General features: G+C 39.4%; 2 protein-coding genes across 5 annotated transcripts; both read right to left on the minus strand.

The window, feature by feature from the left end:
• Window positions 1-1,454: 1,454 nt before the first annotated feature.
• LOC132114326 (small integral membrane protein 19-like) lies at window positions 1,455-5,561 on the minus strand. 3 transcript variants are annotated; one of them, XM_059522432.1, is made up of 3 exons: window positions 5,303-5,561; window positions 5,016-5,140; window positions 1,455-2,035 (listed from the first exon to the last, which is right to left on the minus strand). In XM_059522432.1, exons 1-3 carry the CDS (start codon window positions 5,419-5,421, stop codon window positions 1,974-1,976), a joined length of 306 nt encoding a protein of 101 aa, XP_059378415.1. In that variant the 5' UTR covers window positions 5,422-5,561; the 3' UTR covers window positions 1,455-1,973. The 3 variants fall into 3 exon arrangements, with proteins under 3 accessions (XP_059378415.1, XP_059378414.1, XP_059378416.1); XM_059522431.1 differs by having other exon boundaries at window positions 5,291-5,556; XM_059522433.1 differs by having other exon boundaries at window positions 5,323-5,456.
• An 8,913-nt stretch (window positions 5,562-14,474) lies between these two features.
• Window positions 14,475-21,304, minus strand: LOC132114327 (uncharacterized). 2 transcript variants are annotated; one of them, XM_059522436.1, is made up of 8 exons: window positions 21,230-21,304; window positions 17,091-17,189; window positions 16,927-17,010; window positions 16,796-16,852; window positions 16,631-16,711; window positions 15,122-15,220; window positions 14,772-15,038; window positions 14,475-14,586 (listed from the first exon to the last, which is right to left on the minus strand). In XM_059522436.1, exons 2-8 carry the CDS (start codon window positions 17,187-17,189, stop codon window positions 14,560-14,562), a joined length of 714 nt encoding a protein of 237 aa, XP_059378419.1. In that variant the 5' UTR covers window positions 21,230-21,304; the 3' UTR covers window positions 14,475-14,559. The 2 variants fall into 2 exon arrangements, with proteins under 2 accessions (XP_059378419.1, XP_059378417.1); XM_059522434.1 differs by lacking the exon at window positions 21,230-21,304 and having other exon boundaries at window positions 17,091-17,732.
• Window positions 21,305-21,616: the final 312 nt, after the last annotated feature.

Below are 21,616 nucleotides of genomic sequence, written 5' to 3' on the forward strand. Positions count from 1 at the left end.
TTTCTCTTTTTGGGAGTGAACTAACCCTTTAAATATGACAAATATGACATCAGTGGCACCAATAAACACCACTGGTTCTTGTGTGTTTCTGACCAAACATCAGTGGCATCAAATCTTACCTCACCTTATTCCATTTTCAATTTAGAGCTTGTGTGAAGAAAAATAAATCAATCAAATTTTCACTCTTTTCCTCACAAAAGCTATTGCATGACTTCAGGAGACTTGGAATTGAGCACATGAGTCACTTGGACCGCTGTTGTGATGCTTTGTGATGCTTGACAGATATGGAAATAGCTGCATGGAGATTCTTCAAAAATTCTCTTTTCGTGTTCTAACAGCGTACAGCTGGCAATGAGCCTCTCAAGGTATAGGATCATTATAATTATTGGAGGTTGAAAGATGATGTAGAATAGAGTTTGATCATCTTATTTCCATAGAGACCTGAGGGAAAGCACAAGAGGAAGCAGTGGGCGGGGGAGGCAGATGACTGAGGCGAGGCGAGGCTTCATTTCTTTAGCTTTCTGTGATTCATCTGGGGAAATGATACCACGGCCGATCAGAAGCTAAGGAATGATGGAAGAGCGGCGTTAAAGAATTAGAACAAAGCAGCAAAAGACTGGCCAAGACTGTGATTCTTTCTCACGCCTTTTAACTTTTTATTTCTCACTCCATGTTTTTCATTTCTCACTTCTGTATCACTTGGACTCATTCAATGACTTGTTCACCCAATATTTTTGAAATGAGAGAGAAAAAAAACTACATTTTAACACTTGAAGAAAGTGAGTGGTGCTTGCTCATACAAGAGTTACCAGCATGATGCAAGGATGCTTGCCATGACATTTTATCTGTTTGCTAGTGCGGTTGCTAGGTGGTTACTTAATATCCCAAATTATATGATGTTTCCCACCTCCATGATATTCAGATTTCTAAATATGACTCAGATCCTTAAATGTAAAACTCTGGATGTTTGTCCTATTGCATGTCATCACTGCTTCCAGTGCAATGCGGCTGTGTGGAAACTAAGAAAATCAAGCACAAAATGAAATCTTGATGAAGTGTTATGAGACAGAAGAAAGCATTACTGAAACAGTCCACCTTCACACTAAAGGTATTTATAAAGCTTCCGGAACTCATTAGTAAAGTGTTACATTTAATATAGTCAATAATGTATATAATGTACGATATTAAAAATATTTGTGATCAACGATTATTTTTAGAAATATGACAGGTAGCGCTTTTTTCCTACCACAGCTTGCTGTGAATACTATATGGATATATTTATATTGATTTTGGAAACAGCATAAGATTTTAGTGAAGAATAAACACTTGTTTAATACTTAGCATTAAGCATTCACAAACCCTGAATATGACAAATAGTAATAATGATGCTTGTCTCACCAGGTACTGAATGCAGTCACTTTCAAAATTAAGACCCTGCAATAGATTTTAAATAGATGTTAAAATCTTTATTTTAAGCAGATTTATATTTTACAGTCTTCAGGTCAGCCTAAAATGACTGACATGCATGTAATCTAGCACTAGAGGGCAATATAAGACATTGGAGAACAGTACCTAGCAAGCACAAAATAATCAGTGTACAGTATTTTCAACATCTTTCCTTTGAAAACCTTTAGTAGCATTTTGTTACAACGTTTTTGAGGAGAGAGGTAAAATGTTTGGATGCAGATCACACAGATGATGCGTACAAGTAATGTGTTTGTCAAATATATGAAAAGTCCGCCCATGCCCTCCAAGGAAAATCATATCACCAGTTCTAAAAAATACTCTCTTCTGAATGTTTGAGAGTGATGAGAGTAAAACGAAAGGCTCTTTAAATAAAAATAAGATCTAGCAAACTGTCCCCAGTACAGTAATTCTCTTCTCTGTGAGCTGCTGGTAAATCAGATTTGGCCTGTAGCGCCTTTACTCCCATCTGCAGCATTAGTGCGTGAAGAGCGCCCCCTCTGGTGAGATCACTCCATCGACAGCTGCACACTATCTGACTGCTGCTGCTGCTGCTGATCACACTTACGAGCTGGAAAAGGAAACCAAAATTAAAAATAAAATTCCAGTTTCCGATGTTTTTTTTTACATTTTTTGACCAAATTGCATCTGTTATGCAGCTGGATAACCTCAGAGCATGGACACGTTTTGAAACAGCAGGATGTTTAAAACGTCACGGAAATGGATTGAAATGTAAAACACATGTAAACAAATGTCAAAATGTAGCGAGTTTGGAATAATTCAGATTTGAATGTGTTTGAAAGTAGTCTCATTCGCCAAAGTCACATCCAAAATAACAGTTTCCTATTGTAACATAAATGTAATTAATTCCTGTGAATTTTCCGCATCGTTACTCCAGTCTTCAGTGTTACGTGATTTGCTGCTCAGTTTATTAATAATGGATCTCGTTACCTCATGTAATGCATCCTTGCTGAATGAAGGTATCAACATCTTTCTTTTCTTCATTTTAAATGAATGGTGGTGTATCACAGTTTCCACGAAAATAAATGTTTTCAGCACGCAATTGGCCCAATTCTCACGCTCTCACGCCACAACCCCATATTCTCACGCTGACTCGTGCAGCAGTGAGGAAAAAAATTGCGCCGCATGATCTCTCAGAGCAACTCGTAGAGAGACCAGACAGACAGTTTAGTTAGTTTTTTTGTGACAATTGTGAGGGAAATACACAATTTATTCCCATAAACTGTGTAGTCAGCCGTTCTCCCTCCCATCTGAACCGTGTGAAATGTGAACGCAGGCAGGTCAGTGAGTTACAGGGCACTTCTTGTCTCCGTCCAGTTTAGGCTAGTAACTAATAGACCTATGCTGTTATATACTGTAGTTTATATAGAATTAAGTTAGCATTAGCAGAGTTGTTTGTTGCAGCAGCACTGAGCAGTTATTTTACATATAACTTTATCATAAAAAAAACAGTATCTGGACATGCCTAGTAACGTTAGGGCTGTCAAAAAAAAGAAAAAGATTTTCGAATATTCGTCGAATTTTAAATAAAAATCCACATTTTTAGGTGTGCGTTAAGGAGGCTGCTTTAAGGCCCTGCCTTCACATTCCAAACTTTCCAAAGGCGGATGAGCTCGACACGCAGTACCACTTCTGTCTCATCATTCATCTCGTGCGTGCTCTGTTGTAAGTCTCATAAATTGTCTGCACGCGGGCGGGGGGTGCAGCTGTCCGCGAGCCCTCTTGATGATGAAAATGACATATTGAAGACGGTGCGTGGATGCGGACTGCCCAAGTATATTTTGGCCTTTATCAGTGCAGCTCGAGATGCGATGACAATGTAAGTTTCATTGCATTATAATTTTCTTGTTAGCCTTTCCAGTTAAAGCCACTAGATGCAGTGCTGCAGCGACGTTCTTTCAAAATATTGCGGAAAAGAAGAACAACAATGTGGAGAAGACGTTGTTTACATCAAAACCTAAATCAAGCTGTTCACACAGAACGCATTTCGCACACTCGCGTCTCGCACAAGAGAGACGGATATTTAGAAAGCCATGTAAAATTAAAATTAACTTTTTAAAAACTTATCTCGAGAATTTATGGTGGGTTTTTCCCATCCCGCTGCATCTCATGTTTTTAAATGTAAAATGGACTCTATGATTGGCTTTCCTCGCTCTGTATTAAACTATGTATGTATACATGATGCTGTTTTGTTTATAGTTGTTTAAGCAACTTAATTATAATTGGTTTATAAACATTTTTTTAATATTATTCACTTAACAGTCATTTATTCTAATGCATTTATTAAACATGCATTAGTAATATTTTGCTCGATGCGCCCTCTTGTGGCATCAGGATAGAAGCAAAAAGCTTCTCTTCACCCTAACTGAAATTATGCATTTTAAATTCGAATACAATTTGAATTTTGATAATTTACAAGTAAAAAATTCGAATTTAGTTTTTCAGCCATTTTGACAGCCCTAATGCCTAGTAGTAAATGTTAATTATTGTTTTCTAAGAACAGAATGTCAAGTCAACGACATCCCATATCAAAATGATTTTATTTATATCAATCACAACTCATCAATCATGTCCAGATATTTGATATTTGGTGGTGTGAGTATGGATAAATTTTAATTTTCTGTTATAGGATGTTATCTAAAGTGTCAGGGACAGGCAAGAAAAGAACGCTTGTCGTCCACACTTCTGTTAATGCAAGGATTTTGTGTTTGTATTTTTTTCCATACCAAGCCACGCCCCTCCATAAGCCCGTCCCCCATAACAAAGCCACGCCCCCACAATCTCACTCTAAGCTGAACTCAAAAGTTGGCAGCCCTGGTTTTCAGCATTGATAATAGTAAAAACTATGCTGCGAATCAGCGCATCAGAATGATTTCTGAAGCATCACGTGACACTGAAGACTAAAGGAACGATGTTGAAAATTCAAGAATAAACTAAAAGGCATGTTAAACGATATTAAATTGTTCACACTTGTTTTATAATATTTCACAACATTACTATTTTTTTCTCTCTCTCTATTTCTGATCAAATTGATGCATGTGAGCATGAGAAAGCTATTTCAAGAAATGCTCTTTATTCCAAACTAAAATAAAAATACTTTAATTTGTATAATGATCGTGGTTTGTTTTATTGAGTAGTGGCAACCTTGTCCAATGCTATAATGTAGTACCACAACAAAAATAAAATTTAATTTTAAAATAAATAAATCGAAGTGGTAGAGCATTGCGTTAGCAGCGTAAGGTTGTGCGTTCGATTCCCAGGGATCCACGTAAGGTAAAAAATGTATAGCCTGAAAGCACTGTAAGTCGCTTTGAATAAAAGCGTCTGCTAAATGCATAAATGTATTTAATTTAAAATAATAATTGAATATGATATGTCCTTCAAACAGAAGCTTTTAGAATCTTTCTGTTGTTGTTAGTCATGCAATTCACAGTTGCATTTACCAACAATAAGTGTACAGACTGCGTGGGATTTTGAGAGAAACTTTCAGAGAAACTTCCAAAGGACAAGAGGAAAAGAGCTCGACCCACCCAGAGAATACATCTCCAGCTGTTGTCTGAGTCGGACCTTCTGCAGACTGTCGTAGAAGCTGGGCTCGGAGGGTCTGTCGACTGATGGAGGGAGAGAGAAGATGCGCATGATCTTCCTCTTATTCCTGTATGAAAACAAAACGAGATATTCATGGCTGTCATTAGAGGATATATGAGATTACAATCTACTGTCATGTTACATGTTACTGTGATCATGTTCACAGGTTTAATTGTGATCTTGCGGTTAAAGAAGGTGAAATGAAATGCACGCGTACTTTCTGGCGTACATCAGCAGGGCGAAACTGACCAGAATGACCAGCAGGTAAACATTAGTGGCCTCGTTCCAGGCTTCGTGCACGGAATAATCCAGAGACTCGTCATCCGCCATCACCCCGTACCCGCCCATGATCAGATTAATGTGCGTTTATTAAAATGCCAACATATACTGAAGATGGACGAGATTTGTTGTTCAGAAAACTGCGACTGCAACACAAATATACATTCAGTTCCTGATGAGCGCGCGTGCAGATACAACTTCAAAATAAAGGTCCCTGTGCAACCGTTTGAGGAATTCGCATTTTATCACTAGCGATTTGATTATATATATATATATATATATATATATATATATATATATATATATATATATATATATATATATATATATATATATATATATATATATATATATATATATATATCTTTTATACAGTCTCTATATAAATATATATATATATATATATATATATATATATATATATAGTATGTCTGATGTATGTTGTATAGTATATAGTATGTCTGATGTATGTTGTATAGTATATAGTATGTCTGATGTATATATACACATAATAATAATAATATGCTTTATTATTATTATTATTAGGATAGTGTTATTGTGATCTAGCAATTAAGCAACTGAATTCTCCAGCATCCCATAATAACGTTAATATATATTAATGTACAAAAACTGATTTATTTCTTAATTAATCTAAAATTAATTAAAGCTTAATTAATATAATTATAGTCTTAATTTATAATTTCAAATATTAATCAAAAAACAAAATTACAGTATTTTATTGACAATGTAATTTTTCCCTTTTTTTTTTTACAATTTAATATTTTTGTTTTTTAAATGTTGTTGCTCTCTCTCTCTCTCTCTCTCTTTCGCTCTTTCACACGCATAAACTCACCTTTACTTTGGCGCTGAGCTTCCGTGTTTTCTCTTATTATGGCTTGCTTCATTTCCTTGAGCAGTGTAAACAGGAAGTTAAATGTAACGCCGTAGGATGGTTTCATTGGTCGAATGCTCATGAGGCGTGGCAGAATACGACTTGCTGATTGGCTGCTATGATCCTAAACCAGTCTCTGTTCATCCCAAACATAAACACACGGAACACAGGGCGATACAGTTTACAATGTCGTTACGAGGAATTTTAAAGATAATTCCCCTATATATATATATATATATATATATATATATATATAAATTGGTATTTTTTTTAACTGTGTTTACATATTTATTTTAAGAGGCAGTAAATGTAATGTCACGCAAGAAAACATACCTGCACCTGTATCTTTCTGTAAATGCTTAAAATCACTGCAATGTAATCATGACACATTTATCTCTCTGAAATCACTGAACTTAGAAAATGACTTAAGGTTGTTAATTAGTATGAAAACTGAAATAACGTAATGCATGTAAAAATATTTAACAAGCTCTTTCCTTTGCAGTACACACGTTCCCTAGAGAGCAGAGTTTGTCTAAAAACAGCAGTTGCTCATTTGACTCATAAGTCATAACAGAAGGTGTTCATGTTCACCTTCGGGGAGGGTTTTTGCCCAATGTCTTAAAGGTTCTCGCCCATCGTCCTGCTGAATGTCGGGCATTCTTCTCTTATAACAATGCCTCATGATCAAGGAACGTTGTTAGCTAGTATCATCTTTTTTTATGAATCCACATCTATACGCATATCAATTTGTTTTTATTTAGTTTTCAGCTGGAGGAAAATATGAATCAGGTTTTTGCTTGATGAATTGGGGTTAGATGATGTTGGGAAATAATGCTGGAAACCGTCTTGTCCTGTATTTTTACCCTGCATCAAACCCATTTTTAAACAAGATTTTAGTAGTTATTTTATAAATATAATTAGAAACCACTCAATATTTGTATTTTTTTTTTTAAAAACCTGAAGGGTGATTAAAAATTGGGGGAAAATAGTAAGACATGTTTACTAGTTAGGAGACCTACAGTCTACACATTATTTCATTCATACAAATGATATTTTTTAACATTTATTTTTTAACTTTTTTGATGTTAAATATAGATATTTTAATATTTTTTAAGAAATCAGGATGTGATCCAAGTTCCCTTTCATAGGTCACTTCGATGCTGCGGTGACGTCACCGTATGGGAACACCTCTCGGTGTGACGAATGTCTGAAGCCCTATACCATCCCGCCAATCCTATTGGCCAAATAGAGCTTGGCACCGTCCCACGCATGCGTACGCATCGTATACCTGGGCGCCGCGCGCTATTTCGCTCAGATTTCCTTTCCATCAGGAAAGCGAATCATCTGTGCCCTAGGAATCATCTCGCGTTCTCAGCGGTTTTCTCCGAGCAGTGTTAACTCCTCTTCGCGGACGCAATGAATTTTCGGAAGTGTAAGGAACCGTGTACCAGGTTCATCACGAAGGGAGACTCTCATGAAAGGTGCGTAGTGTGCTTGGGCTTACATCACACACAGGCAGCAATTAGCGGCCTTTTTTCTTGCCCCCACTGTGATGGCCTGCGACTTATAGTACTGCGCTCAAGGGTAGAAGTGTTTTCTAAGGTCGCCCCCGCGTCTAACCCCCGCCGTGTCACTTCTGCGGCTGCTGAGGCACTGCACGAGGCGATGGCTTGGGGAGACATGTGCGACATGGATTATGAGGACAGCGCTGCGCTGGAGTTTTCTCCACGTCGCTCGCTCTCCCCTACCCTAGTGCAGGAAGCGAGCTTTGTCGAACCAGTCATGTTCTCAAACGAGGATTTACAGCCCACCCCGGAGGCATATGATGCTATCTCCTTCGGTTGTGGATGATATGACAACGACATATTATCACCTCGGGGTCTGAGGACTTCGTGGCCGACGCTAGCCCTCTCCCTCCTAGTGGACAGGAGAAGCGTGTTTCCCCCTCCTACAGCGAGCTGTTCGACGTGGTTTCTCGCGCGGTGGGTAAACTGGGACTGGATTGAGAGGTCGAGAGGGCCGAGGCCCAATCTTCATCTAAGCTGGACAACCGTTTTCTGACTAGTCGTACACCTGCGTAGCCCCGAAGGCCCTTGCCTTTTTTCCCGGACCTCCACCAGGAGGTTTCGAGGTCCTGGAAACAGCCATTCTCGGCGCGCATCACTAACGATGTGGCTGCAGATTTTGCCACCATTTCTGACATGGCGAACCATGGCTATGCAGCGATGCCTCCGGTGGAAGAGACTCTCGCCGAACATCTCGCGCCTAATTCGGCGACGGCATGGAAGTCTCGCCCCCTTCTTCCTTCTAAGGCATGTCGAGTCACGTCCAGCCTCGTCGGGAAATCCTACATGGCCGCAGGCCAGGCGGCCGCTTCGCTCCAGTGCCAGGGACTGTGCCCTCCACTAAAGAGTGCTGTTGGACCGCTTTTGCGCATCCAACCCTCTCACTGCAGTCCCCACACTCAAACATTGACTGTCTCGCAGCAAAGGGCGCTTCAAGCAGCATTGGATCAGACACTCTGCGCAATTCAGCCTTCAGATTCCGAGGGATGGTTCAAGGGTCTGGCAAAGACGGCCCGTTTATGACGGCTCACACAGCCGACGCTTTTTCGCTAGCGGCAGAGCCCGATGTTCATCTTGTTGGATTAATTCCTGCCGTGGACACGCTTCAGGATTATACACAACGAGACGCAACGACTTTGACGCATGCTCTTCCCCTGCTTATGAACGCCGCCAGCTTTTCGTGCCCGGACATTTTAACGCGTATGAAAACGTTGCAGAAGGCGGAAATCTTGAAACCGCTAATGTTGTTTCGGGCCGCGTGGGAATGCTTGCCCAGCATTTCACAATGGGTGTTACGCACAATTCGTCACGGATACACCATTTCGAAAAGGCCTGCCTCCTTTCCGCGGAATTCTTCCCACGGTTGTGAAGCCAAAGGAAATAGCGATGCTGCGACAGGAGATGTCAGCTCTGCTGAGCAAAGGGGCTATAGAGGAAGTACACCCCTCTCAGATGGAGTCAGGTTTTTACAGCCGCTATTTTGTTGTGCCAAAAAAAGACGGTGGGTTGTGACCCATTTTGGATTTACAGCATTTGAATCTTGCACTCAGGACGAGCAAATTCAAGATGTTAACGGGAAAGTCTATTTTGTCTCAGATTCAACCAGACAACTGGTTTGTCACGATCGATCTGAAGGATGCATATTTTCATAATCAGATCATCAAGAGACACAGGAAGTTCCTCAGATTCACTTTAGAGGGCAAAGCGTATCAATACCGTGTTCTTCCCTTTGGCTTAGCTCTGGCTCCCTGAACTTTTTCAAAATGCATGGACGCAGCTCTGGCCCCGTTGCGGCTCCAGGGCGTTCGCGTGTTGAACTACTTAGACGATTGGCTGGTGTTAGCACAATCGCAGACTCAAGCACACTCTCACCGGGATCTTGTGCTGGATCATCTAAACAGCCTGGGCTTATGCACGAATTTCCAGAAGAGTGTTTTAATTCCCTCTCAATGGATAACCTTTCTGGGAATAGACTTGGACTCTCACACTATGACAGCAAGACTATCTCTCCCGCGCGCTCAGTCTCTCGCGTCATGCGTGCGTCGCTTCAAAGCGGGTCGCACAGTGACGGTGAGCTTGTGCCTCAGACTTTTAGGTCTAATGGCAGCGGCATCCCCTGTAATCCGTCTGGGCTTACTTTAAATGCACCCTTTTCAGTGGTGGACGAAAAGTCGGAACATTTCACCCCGTTGTCTTCCGCATCAGACGATTTCGGTGACACGGAGGTGTGTTATGTCAATAAGACAGTGGATGTCAACCAAATTCCTTCTAGCCGGAGTTCGGCTGGGGATTTGTGCTTCCCGAGAGATTGTCACGATGGACGTTTCTTTGACCAGTTGGGGAGCTGTTTGTCAAGGGCGCCCAGCTCACGGAGTGTGGATGGCGACACAACGCAGTTGGCATATAAACAGGTTGGAATTAATGGCAGTTTTTCTAGCTCTCCAGTACTTCTCGAATCTGCTGATCGGCATTATGTACTGCTCAGGTCAGACAACATAGCGGTTGTGTCGTATCTGAATCATCAGGGAAGATTACGCTCTCGCCCCCTGTGCAGGCTGGCGAGAAATATTCTTCTTTGGTCTCAGAACAGATTTCTGTCGATCCGAGCGGTTCATGTCCCCGTACGTTTGAACTTCGGAGCGGATTTGCTATCCAGACAGACTCTGGAACAGGGGGAATGGAGGCTCACCCCAAACAGTAAGCTTCTTATGGCAGATTTTTGGAGAAGCAAGAGTGGACTTATTCGCGTCGAGCATGACTACGCATTGCCGGCTGTGGTTCTCCCTATGCCCTCCATCGCCCCTGGGCTTGGATGCGTTAGCTCACAATTGGCCCAGAACCAGCTTGTATGCTTTTCCCCCGATTCGTCTAATTCCAGCAGTGTTATCCAGGATACGGATGGACAGAGTGGAGCAGCTGCTGCTGGTGGCTCCGTGGTGGCCCACACAGCCGTGGTTTGCGGACCTGGTCAGTCTGTTAGCGGGCTCTCCATGGGAGATTCCCCTCAGACAGGATTTTCTATCGCAAGCACAGGGAATGATTTGGCACCCAAGGCCAGATCTATGGAAGCTGTGGGCGTGGCCTCTGAGCAGAGTGAGTTAGTATGTCCCGGTCTTTCTGTTGAAACCACCGAGACTATAATGAATTCTAGAGCAGCTTCTACGAGACGCTTATATGCTTTCAAATGGAAACTGTTTACGACCTGGTGTGGAATTCATAATATGGATCCAGTTTACTGCCCAGTGGCTTCAGTACTGGAGCTCCTTCAGGACCGTTTCTCTGATGGAGTAACGCCAGCCACTCTGAATGTTTACGTGGGAGCCATTTCAGCTAACCACGTATATACAGATGGTGCTTCAGAGGGCCGTCATCCGCTGGTTTCTCGTTTTATACAGGGTGCACGACGGCTGAGGCCTTTCCGCCCTGTGCTAGTTCCTTCATGGGATTTATCCATTATGTTGCAAGGTTTATCAGAGCATCCGTTTGAGCCCTTGGAAACTATACCGGATAAAATCCTGACTCTAAAGACAGTTCTTCTTGTGGCTTTATCTTCCCTCAAGAGAGTTGGGGATTTAGAGGCTTTTCCTGTTTCACCCTCGTGCATGGAATTTGCACCAGGCTCTGTGAAGGTATTGCTCCGACCGAGGCCTAGTTATGTCTCTAAGGTCACTTCTAACCCTTTCCGCTTTCAACAAGTGGTCTTGGAGGCTTTACCCCGTGCAGAGGCGGGGTCAGGAGATCTGAGTCTTTGCCCTGTCAGAGGGCTAAAGACTTATGTTGATCGAACACCCCCATGGTGTGAGTCTGACCAGCTGTTTGTCTGTTTCGAAAACAAGAATAAAGGCCATGCTGTCACAAAACAACGCATGTCCCATTGGCTGGTGGAGGCAATATCTTTAGCCTATGAGGCGCGCGGACTCACTTCGCCCTTAGGAGTTAAAGCTCATTCCACGAGAGCAGTGGCTTCTTCACAAGCTTTTCTCAGTGGATCTTCTATGGATGATATCTGTGCTGCGGCAGGATGGTCATCACCGAGCACTTTTATCAAGTTTTACAGTCTGGATGTGAGGACGGCTCCTGGCTCCCGGGTTCTCTCCGCTTGGGCAGATGCTTCCTTGGATCCCAGCTATCAGGTACGTCAGGCGTTATGGCATAGGGTTCCCATACGGTGACGTCACCGCAGCATCGAAGTGACCTATGAAAGGGATTTATTTACTTGTGTAACAGGTGGTCTGACAAAAGTGGATCGGGAACTGATTGTTGTTGCTTGTATTGTGTGGTGCCCCATAGTGCATTGCATCGCATCTATTCCAAAAAAACCCCTTACTGGCTGATCAGGTACCTACAAATTTAATAAAACAATGTAAAACTGTTTAACGCCCTCTCAGTCTCAATTTTGCAAGAATACTATAAATAATATGAGTAGGCTTCTGATTGATGTTACTGGCACAGGTTGTAGTAAATTACAGGGTTGTGGAGCTGAGCGCGTGTGAGAAAGCCATGCTCTGACAGTCTGCAGGAGCAAAACAGTAACTGAAGCACATTTCAGCTCCCGAGAGGCTCATGGTTTTGACCGAGAGGATATTTGGGACATTGCTGCCATCACTGCCTTCTTTGCCCTGTCTGGGAAGAGTGCCGAGAGTCAAAGCAAAAGCCTCTGATGGGCAGGACAAGGGCGAATAGACTCGTATCTGACTTTGGATTAAAGTTATTTTTTTTAAACACAGAATCCATCAAAACAAATAATCAAATAATCGTTAAACTGACTGTAAAACACACACACACACACTGTTTTGCTAAATATCAGCCTAAGTTACTACTCTAACCCTTTCACTAATGGTTGCACATTTAGCTTTTATGCTTTATTGATCATGCTGTTTTTGTGTTAGTCTTTACAGTGAGAAAATCCTCCTTGGGTCTTTGGTTATTTATTAAAAAGAGAAAGAAGATCTGAATACCAGTTGCACAATGTGTATATTAGCATGTTTGTGTGTGTGTGTGTGTGTGTGTGTGTGTGTGTGTATATATATTGATAGGATAGCATCTTGCAGTTGATGGAGATTTGTGGGATGCACATCCAGGGCACGAAGCTCCCGTTCCACCACATCCCAAAGATGCTCTATTGGGTTGAGATCTGGTGACTGTGGGGGCCATTTTAGTACAGTGAACTCATTGTCGTGTTCAAGAAACCAATTTGAAATGATTCGAGCTTTGTGACATGGTGCATTATCCTGCTGGAAGTAGCCATCAGAGGATGGGTACATGGTGGTCATAAAGGGATGGACATGGTCGGAAACAATACTCAGGTAGGCTGTGGCATTTAAACGATGCCCAATTGGCACTAAGGGGCCTAAAGTGTGCCAAAAAACATCCTCCACACCATTACACCACCACCAGCATGCACAGTGGTAACAAGGCATGATGGATCCATGTTCTCATTCAGTTTACGCCAAATTCTGACTCTACCATCTGAATGTCTCAACAGAAATCGAGACTCATCAGACCAGGCAATATTTTTCCAGTCTTCAACTGTCCAAATTCGGTGAGCTTGTACAAATTGTAGCCTCTTTTTCCTATTTGTAGTGGAGATGAGTGGTACCCGGTGGGGTCTTCTGCTGTTGTAGCCCATCCGCCTCAAGGTTGTGCGTGTTGTGGCTTCACAAATGCTTTGCTGCATACCTCGGTTGTAATGAGTGGTTATTTCAGTCAAAGTTGCTCTTCTATCAGCTTGAATCAGTCGGCCCATTCTCCTCTGACCTCTAGCATCAACAAGGCATTTTCGCCCACAGGACTGCCGCATACTGGACGTTTTTCCCTTTTCACACCATTCTTTGTAAACCCTAGAAATGGTTGTGCATGAAAATCTCAGTAACTGAGCAGATTGTGAAATACTCAGTGTGTGTGTGTGTGTGTGTGTGTGTGTGTGTGTGTGTGTGTGTGTGTGTGTGTGCGTGCGTGTGTGTGTGTATACTAAAAGAATATATATGTATACACAGACACACACATATATATATATATATATATATATATATATATATATATATATATATATGTATTCTTTTAGTTTCATTTCACTTGAAGTACTTTAGTTACAAACTAAATTGCCTAAAACTAAATAAAATAAAAACTATTTATTCATATTTAAAAAGAACAGAAACTAAGAATGACAAGAACAAAAATGAAACTTAAAAAAAAACTTTAATTAAAATGAAAATGAAAAACATAATATACAAAAAAATGGAATTCAAAATATTAACAAAAGCTATAATAGTGTCTTGGTTATTGTAAAATAATAAGTAACACTGGTTATGAAGAAAAGTTTTGATACATTTTTGAATGACTCTCCTTTTTTTAAATGTCAGTCTGTAAGTACTGAGCTGAATTTATCAGGTAAAATTTCCTTGGTCGTTAATATGTACATATGTTAAAATTAAAACATTTTGGGAGGGGAAAAACCTTCGCATTCATGTTTCTCATTCACATTTGTTACATATAAGGCACATTAAAGGGGACAAAACTAACTCATTTAGATAATCACAATTGTTATGTGACAAAATTCATTTACAACATGCATTCACAGATTTGTTTTTCAAAAATAATTTATTTATTTTATTGTTTATATATATATATATATATATATATATATATATATATATATATATATATATATATATATATATATATATATTCCCATTTGCTATAATCCATTGTGTAATCATCAAATATCCCCTTTTGTGTCTGAGATCTAGTTCATCTTCTCGTCTGTAAATCTTCATACTGCAATAACAGAACAGAGTCTATCAGAGCTGTGCAGTGCAGCAGGTTAGCAAGCAAATATGATTCAAGATTATTATTATTATTAGAGATTATTAAAAGAGATTATTTATAGGATTTTAATTTCTAGGAACCATTAGAAATTATAAATAGATTTCCTACAGTAACTCAGAAATGCTCACAGTTACCTCATATGCTGGTGGAGGTGCACTTGGGACTGGACCGTAGTTTGGTGGAGGTGTAGCTAAGACCTGCTCATAGGCTGGTGGAGGTAGAGTTGGTACTGGACTGTAATGTGGCAGAGGTGCAGGTGGGACTAGCCCATGTGCAGCCGGCAGCATGTACACGACTGAACTAATGGACTGCACCACTGCAGAAGAGTCCGGCTGGCCCACGAGCACAATATGGTTGACAGGCAAATCAGTGTTCATATAACGGACCTCCACATGTCTTGACTGAGTGAGAACCAACGTGAAATTTGTTACACATCTATCTGATTAATTTTTTCAAGATGAGAACAATCTTGATGTTTGGTTACCTTTGGTCTACAACAACAGGAACAGGAAGTTAACGCAATAGTAACAGAGAAGATGAAGATGAGAGTATCACAGCCCATAAGGAGAAAGCAGGATACACCCTGATTAAATAACAGACACACAGTTATTATAAACTGAAATAGGAATATGAATCAAAAACCGGTTGCCAAATCTAAACAGTATAATATTCATATAAAATATCACAACATACACTCACCTAAAGGATTATTAGGAACACCTGTTCAATTTCTCATTAATGCAATTATCTAATCAACCAATCACATGACAGTTGCTTCAATGCATTTAGGGGTGTGGTCCTGGTCAAGACAATCTCCTGAACTCCAAACTGAATGTCAGAATGGGAAAGAAAGGTGATTTAAGCAATTCTGAGCGTGGCATGGTTGTTGGTGCCAGACAGACCGGTCTGAGTATTTCACAATCTGCTCAATTACTGGGATTTTCACGCACAACCATTTCTAGGGTTTACAAAGAATGGTGTGAAAAGGGAAAAACGTCCAGTATGCGGCAGTCCTGTGGGCGAAAATGCCTTGTTGATGCTAGAGGTCAAAGTAGAATGGGCCGACTGATTCAAGCTGATAGAAGAGCAACTTTGACTGAAATAACCACTCGTTACAACCGAGGTATGCAGCAAAGCATTTGTGAAGCCACAACACGCACAAGCTTGAGGCGGATGGGCCACAACAGCAGAAGACCCCACCGGGTACCACTCAGCTCCACTACAAATAGGAAAAAGAGGCTACAATTTGCATGAGCTCACCTAAATTGGACAGTTGAAGACTGGAAAAATATTGCCTGGTCTGATGAGTCTCGATTTCTGTTGAGACATTCAGATGGTAGAGTCAGAATTTGGCGTAAACTGAATGAGAACATGGATCCATCATGCCTTGTTACCACTGTGCATTCTGGTGGTGGTGTAATGGTGTGGAGGATGTTTTTTGGCACACTTTAGACCCCTTAGTGCCAATTGGACATCGTTTAAATGCCACGGCCTACCTGAGCATTGTTTCTGACCATGTCCATCCCTTTATGACCACCATGTACCCATCCTCTGATGGCTACTTCCAGCAGGATAATGCACCATGTCACAAAGCTCGAATCATTTCAAATTGGTTTCTTGAACATGACAATGAGTTCACTGTACTAAAATGGCCCCCACAGTCACCAGATCTCAACCCAATAGAGCATCTTTGGGATGTGGTGGAACGGGAGCTTCGTGCCCTGGATGTGCATCCCACAAATCTCCATCAACTGCAAGATGCTATCCTATCAATATGGGCCAACATTTCTAAAGAATGCTTTCAGCACCTTGTTGAATCAATGCCACGTAGAATTAAGGCAAAAGGGGGTCAAACACAGTATTAGTATGGTGTTCCTAATAATCCTTTAGATGAGTGTATAATCACTTTCATCAAAGTCTGGTAAAACATGAAATCATTTTAATCTAGACATATGCATCTTTTACATGTTTGAGTTTCAAAGCAACCACTTACCCAAGTGAAATAAAAGTGAAAGTGGAGAGACAGAGCAGCTGCTGCTGCATTTTGATAGCTGAGCATTTGTGAGGATTTGACCTGTAATACAGAAGATCTGGTTAGAAATGAAGCCCATAAATTCCTCTTATTCAAGCTTTTTTTTTATTTTTAACTGACACTAACCAGACACGGTTTACATGTGTTTGCTGCCGAGGCTGTAATAAGTCCAGTAAAAGTGAACTGTAGAACAGAAACAGAACAGAGTTCAGTATTTGTTCAGTGTATAACGTTGTACTGATCTTAAAATGACTTACGCTGATTGGTGACCACAGAAGAAAATAACTCTCAGTCCAGATTGTCAAACAGAGTCCCAATAAGGCTAGCAATATTTCCAAAATCTGTGGGACAGAAACATGAGATATAGTGCCTGTTTCTTCAGATCCACTGTATACTTCTCTTGATGTGGAACAGTTTTTACCCCCAGAGCCAGTGGCTTGGTGGTCAGGAACCTGGAGACGTATTCCCGCTGTTGCTGGTGTACTGGCATCGTTACCATCACATCCGAGGGCTTTGGCATCTTTAAAAATAAAGAGAGGATCTTGTCTTTGCACATCTTTCTTGTAAGTCAAAACTTACTCACTGTCAAGAAAGCATGTCTATCATTCTTGAAGCTGGGAATCCAGATTTACCTGAAGAGTTGCTTAACAACAACGTGGAATGTTACTATGGAGTGGAAGAATGCTGCAACATTACCTTGGCAGTCACAAACATAGCCTGTATACCAGTGTCACATGACCCAAGAATATTATGGTCTAATAGCAGCACGGCTGTAATATGGTCACGAGGACACAGGTGGCTGCAGATGTACTAATATATACAGAACAGCATAACTTAATATGTGATATGACTTTTATACAACAGTTCCAAAAATCTCTTTATTTAATACCAATTTCTTGCTTTAATAATTCAACCACATTTGTCAATGTTTTGACCTATGTCTGGTATGCCTGCACAAATATAATAAAATTATTCAAAGTAATACAACTTAATCATTAAAAAACTATAAAATGCTGCGTAATATTCAGATTTGTTAAATCACACTATAATTCAGATTTACACAATTCAAATTCCAATCATTTTGTCATATTTCTGGCTGCATAAACCTTTCTGAAATACCATCATTTGATATTCTTTTTTTGTGTATAAAACTTTAAAACCTAATATATTAAAATAAAACACTATTACAGAACGTTATTACGTTATTATTAGATCTATTATTAGATTTATATACATTCTAAATCATAAACATTGATTTAATATCTGATATGAACATACTGCAGATGAGCAAACACTCTAAAAAAATACATCTTCTAGATGTAAATGCAGACATTAAATAGATGTGATGTGTTCTCAGTGAACTATCCCAAACACACACTATCATAACAAATCATACTCAAAATGTAACATCAGAAAAACTGAATTACAGTGTGCGAAGCACTACGACTACGACCTTCAGAACCGCTGCATCTCGAAACAAGTGTTTTGTTCCTCAAGGATACACGGACCAGCAAATGATTCAATCAGGCTATAAGCAGTCATTTGCAAAGTTAAATGAACCAGCTATTAAGACCCATAAGCATACTGCCAGTATTCTCAAAGGTTGCAGAGAAGATAGTTTTTGAACAGCTGACATCCCATCTTAATACCACTGAGGCTGGCCTACATTGTATGCCGTTTGGAGTAAATCATTCTACCGAAACAGCTACTTTACATTTAATAGAACAAATAAAATCTAAAGTAGATAAAGGGGGATTTGTTGGGGCTATATTTTTAGATCTACATAAAGCCTTTGATACTGTTAATCTCCTTTCTAAATTGTCTACATTTAAATTTTAATCTGAAGCTTTAGCATGGGTATCCTCATAATTATCAAATAGAGAACAATGTGTAAAAATTAAAGGGGGTAAGTCCTGTGATTTGCATTATACAATGGGTGTACCCCAAGGATCGGTACTAGGTCCCTTACTGTTTAGTTTGTATATTAATGATCTTCCGCAACAGCGTGAAGGGATACAAGTACAAATGTATGCTGATGATACTGTTATTTTTACATATGCGAAAACAGCAGAATCAGCAGCTGAGAAGTTAAAAGCTGCTACAGAAAAGATTACACAGTGGCTAGAACAGACATGTCTTAGCTTAAACATCAGTAAAACAAAAGGATTTCTTTTCTCAAAAACAAACGTTAAATCTCCTGATTTTGATATATGTATCAATAGGTGAAAAGATAGGAAGATAGGAAATTAATTCAATTATCTTGGTATAATATTGGACTCAAATCTCAGTTTTAAAAAACATGTAAAAAAATGGTGAGGAATATTAAACATAATATGGAAAACTTTAGACAAATCAGACAATGTCTTTCTTTAGATTTAGCTATGGCTTTTATGCATGCTACAATTTTTGCTCACATGTCTTACTGTTTGACATGTTGGGTCACGCTGGTGATACTGTTATTGAACCTTTAAAATCTCTATATAAACAGGCATTAAACATTTTAGATAAAAAAACTTAACCATTTTCATTCTTGTAGGATCATAGAGAAACATAATTTTTTAAACTGATAATTTTAGACTTTATTCAAGTTTGTGTATGGTTCAGAAAATCCTAAACGGTCTGGCTCCTTCTGTATTATGTGACTTTATTCATCTTCGTGGTTCCCTTTCGTCACTCTGCATTTGGACTATCATCTTTTGCAGTGAAAGCCACTAATCAGTGGAGTGCCCTACCAGAGGACATAAAAGGGTGTAAATCTCATGTTTTTTTTAAATTGAAGTTAAAATCTTTTTTTTAATTGAACCAATTATGTAATTATTGAGATTGTGGTAATTAAATTGATAGACTGATTTTCTTATTATTTATTTATGGCCCTGACAGTAAATTTTATGTTAAAAATTGTGCATGGTCCCTTTATAAATAAAGAAAGAAAGAAGAATTAACAGGAATTAGTTGATCCAGCTAACTCATTAAGACAGTCACTTGCTGCCACCTACTGGCGGTTGTAGTTTCATCTTTTTAAAGAAAGTTTTATTTTTATTTCTTTTTTGCAATCATTTAATATTTCTAGATTAAAAAGTTATATTTAAACTTAACATTTATGCACAATCGATCAATGCATTTTGTTGACAGTGATTTAACGTGATTGTTAATAGCCAGCATGTCTTTTTATTCATTTGAATTTATTGATTAAATAAGAACCTGATATTAGAGGACACAGATATGACAATAACTTTTATAATACTAAAAAGCCAACATCTCCGGGTTTTTATTTTTATTTTTATTATTATTTTTCTTTTCTTTTTGCTTAAAGTTATTTCAGGGTTTTGGTCTCTCTCAACTCAAACCTGTTTATTATATTATAATGAATATTTAATATTACATGTAATCTTTGACTATAGCCTAGACATGTTGCATATTAATTGTACTGTTTATGAACCTCAAAGCATATTTGTGCATTTTGTGTTACTCCATAATGATGCTCTATTTGAGGGCATTTGTAGTGGGGGTATAGGGCCCAAACATAACCTCAAGCCCAGGGCCCTATGATCATCAAGCAGGCCAAAACACATCAAAGCAACATAATTTTTTGTCTTGCATTAAAGAAAGGAAAAAAGAAAAGGAAAAAACCCCGCTGGGACCCGTCTTAAAACAGCCCTCAGCCCAATATTATGCTGCTGCTTAATACTACTGCCTCAGCCCTTAACGAACGTCACGTCACTATTTCAGTCACGTGACTGTCCCGAAGACCCAGAGGGCAAAACGTCCAAACAACTGCGACACACGCCTGTCCGTTTTCCATCTGTTTCCAAGCATAACATTTTTAGATCACCTCTCAAGAGAAAGAAAAGAAAGACGTGAACAAATGCAAGTCTTGGCCATATCAGCCGCTCATTCCAATCACTAAAATAGCGGGACATTCTAAAACGTTTAATGTGGAAAAACACTTAACGTTAAAGTGCCTTAATTTGTTAGAACAGTGATAAAGATCAGATTCAGTATTATTGACGATGTATACGGCATTTAAACTCAAATTGTTTTCTACAGGAAAAAAACTACGTCGCATCGATTTATAAGTTGATTTTGGCCTTTTAATTTCACTTTCTTATTACTACTTAATTCGTAAACCTTAAATGGCAGCCAGTAGAGGAAAAGCCTTTCTGTAAGAGTGTGATGTCACGTGAAAACTATGAAAACTACATGAATATTTGGTAAGTAAGATTCGTTCTAGTGAATCGGTTCGTTCGGACCCTTCTTACAGAATTCCTAAGTGAACATAACACTGAAGTTGATTGTCTTCATGTTATAGTACATGTATCCGTTTAAATCTTGTGGAAAAAAAAGTGAATGATTTAATAACTCACTCACAGAGACTGTCATCTGACGATATAATAATATATTGGGTAAATAGAGGTTTGATCATCTCTAACCAACCTCTCCCGACCCCAAACTTTCTATAAGGAGAACGTGGCACTCAAATATAATTCTAGAGCTCATGGAGCTGTATGTAAAAAGTAAGATTCTGAGCTTATTAATTATTATATCTCGCGATTGCTTTACCTGATGTTGGTGTTGATCTTGGATCCTGCTTTAGCCTAATCATTTTCACTTTCATCCAGGAGGTCTATGTAAAACAGACTCCTCCCCTCCAGTTAGAGGGGGGGGGGGGGGGCATTCATTACAGAATGTTGCAAAATCTGTAAAAGTACTATTTACTGCTATCTTTAGATGTGCAGGGCAGGAAGTGAATTAAACTCATCAACACCTAATGTTCTCTGGTCCTAAAGCCACACCTCATCAGCTGAAAATAAAATGCAATGTTTATTTCATAAACAGGATATGAAATGCTTAATATCAGCAGAGCTGGAATCTAGACAAAGAAGCTCAAATATAAGCTCTTTTTGATTTAAAATTTTAGTTACTACACCATTTCCATATTTCTGGTTG

This window comes from Carassius carassius, chromosome 33 (genome assembly GCF_963082965.1).
Source record: "Carassius carassius chromosome 33, fCarCar2.1, whole genome shotgun sequence".
In the NCBI taxonomy this organism is placed as follows: Eukaryota; Metazoa; Chordata; class Actinopteri; order Cypriniformes; family Cyprinidae; genus Carassius; species Carassius carassius.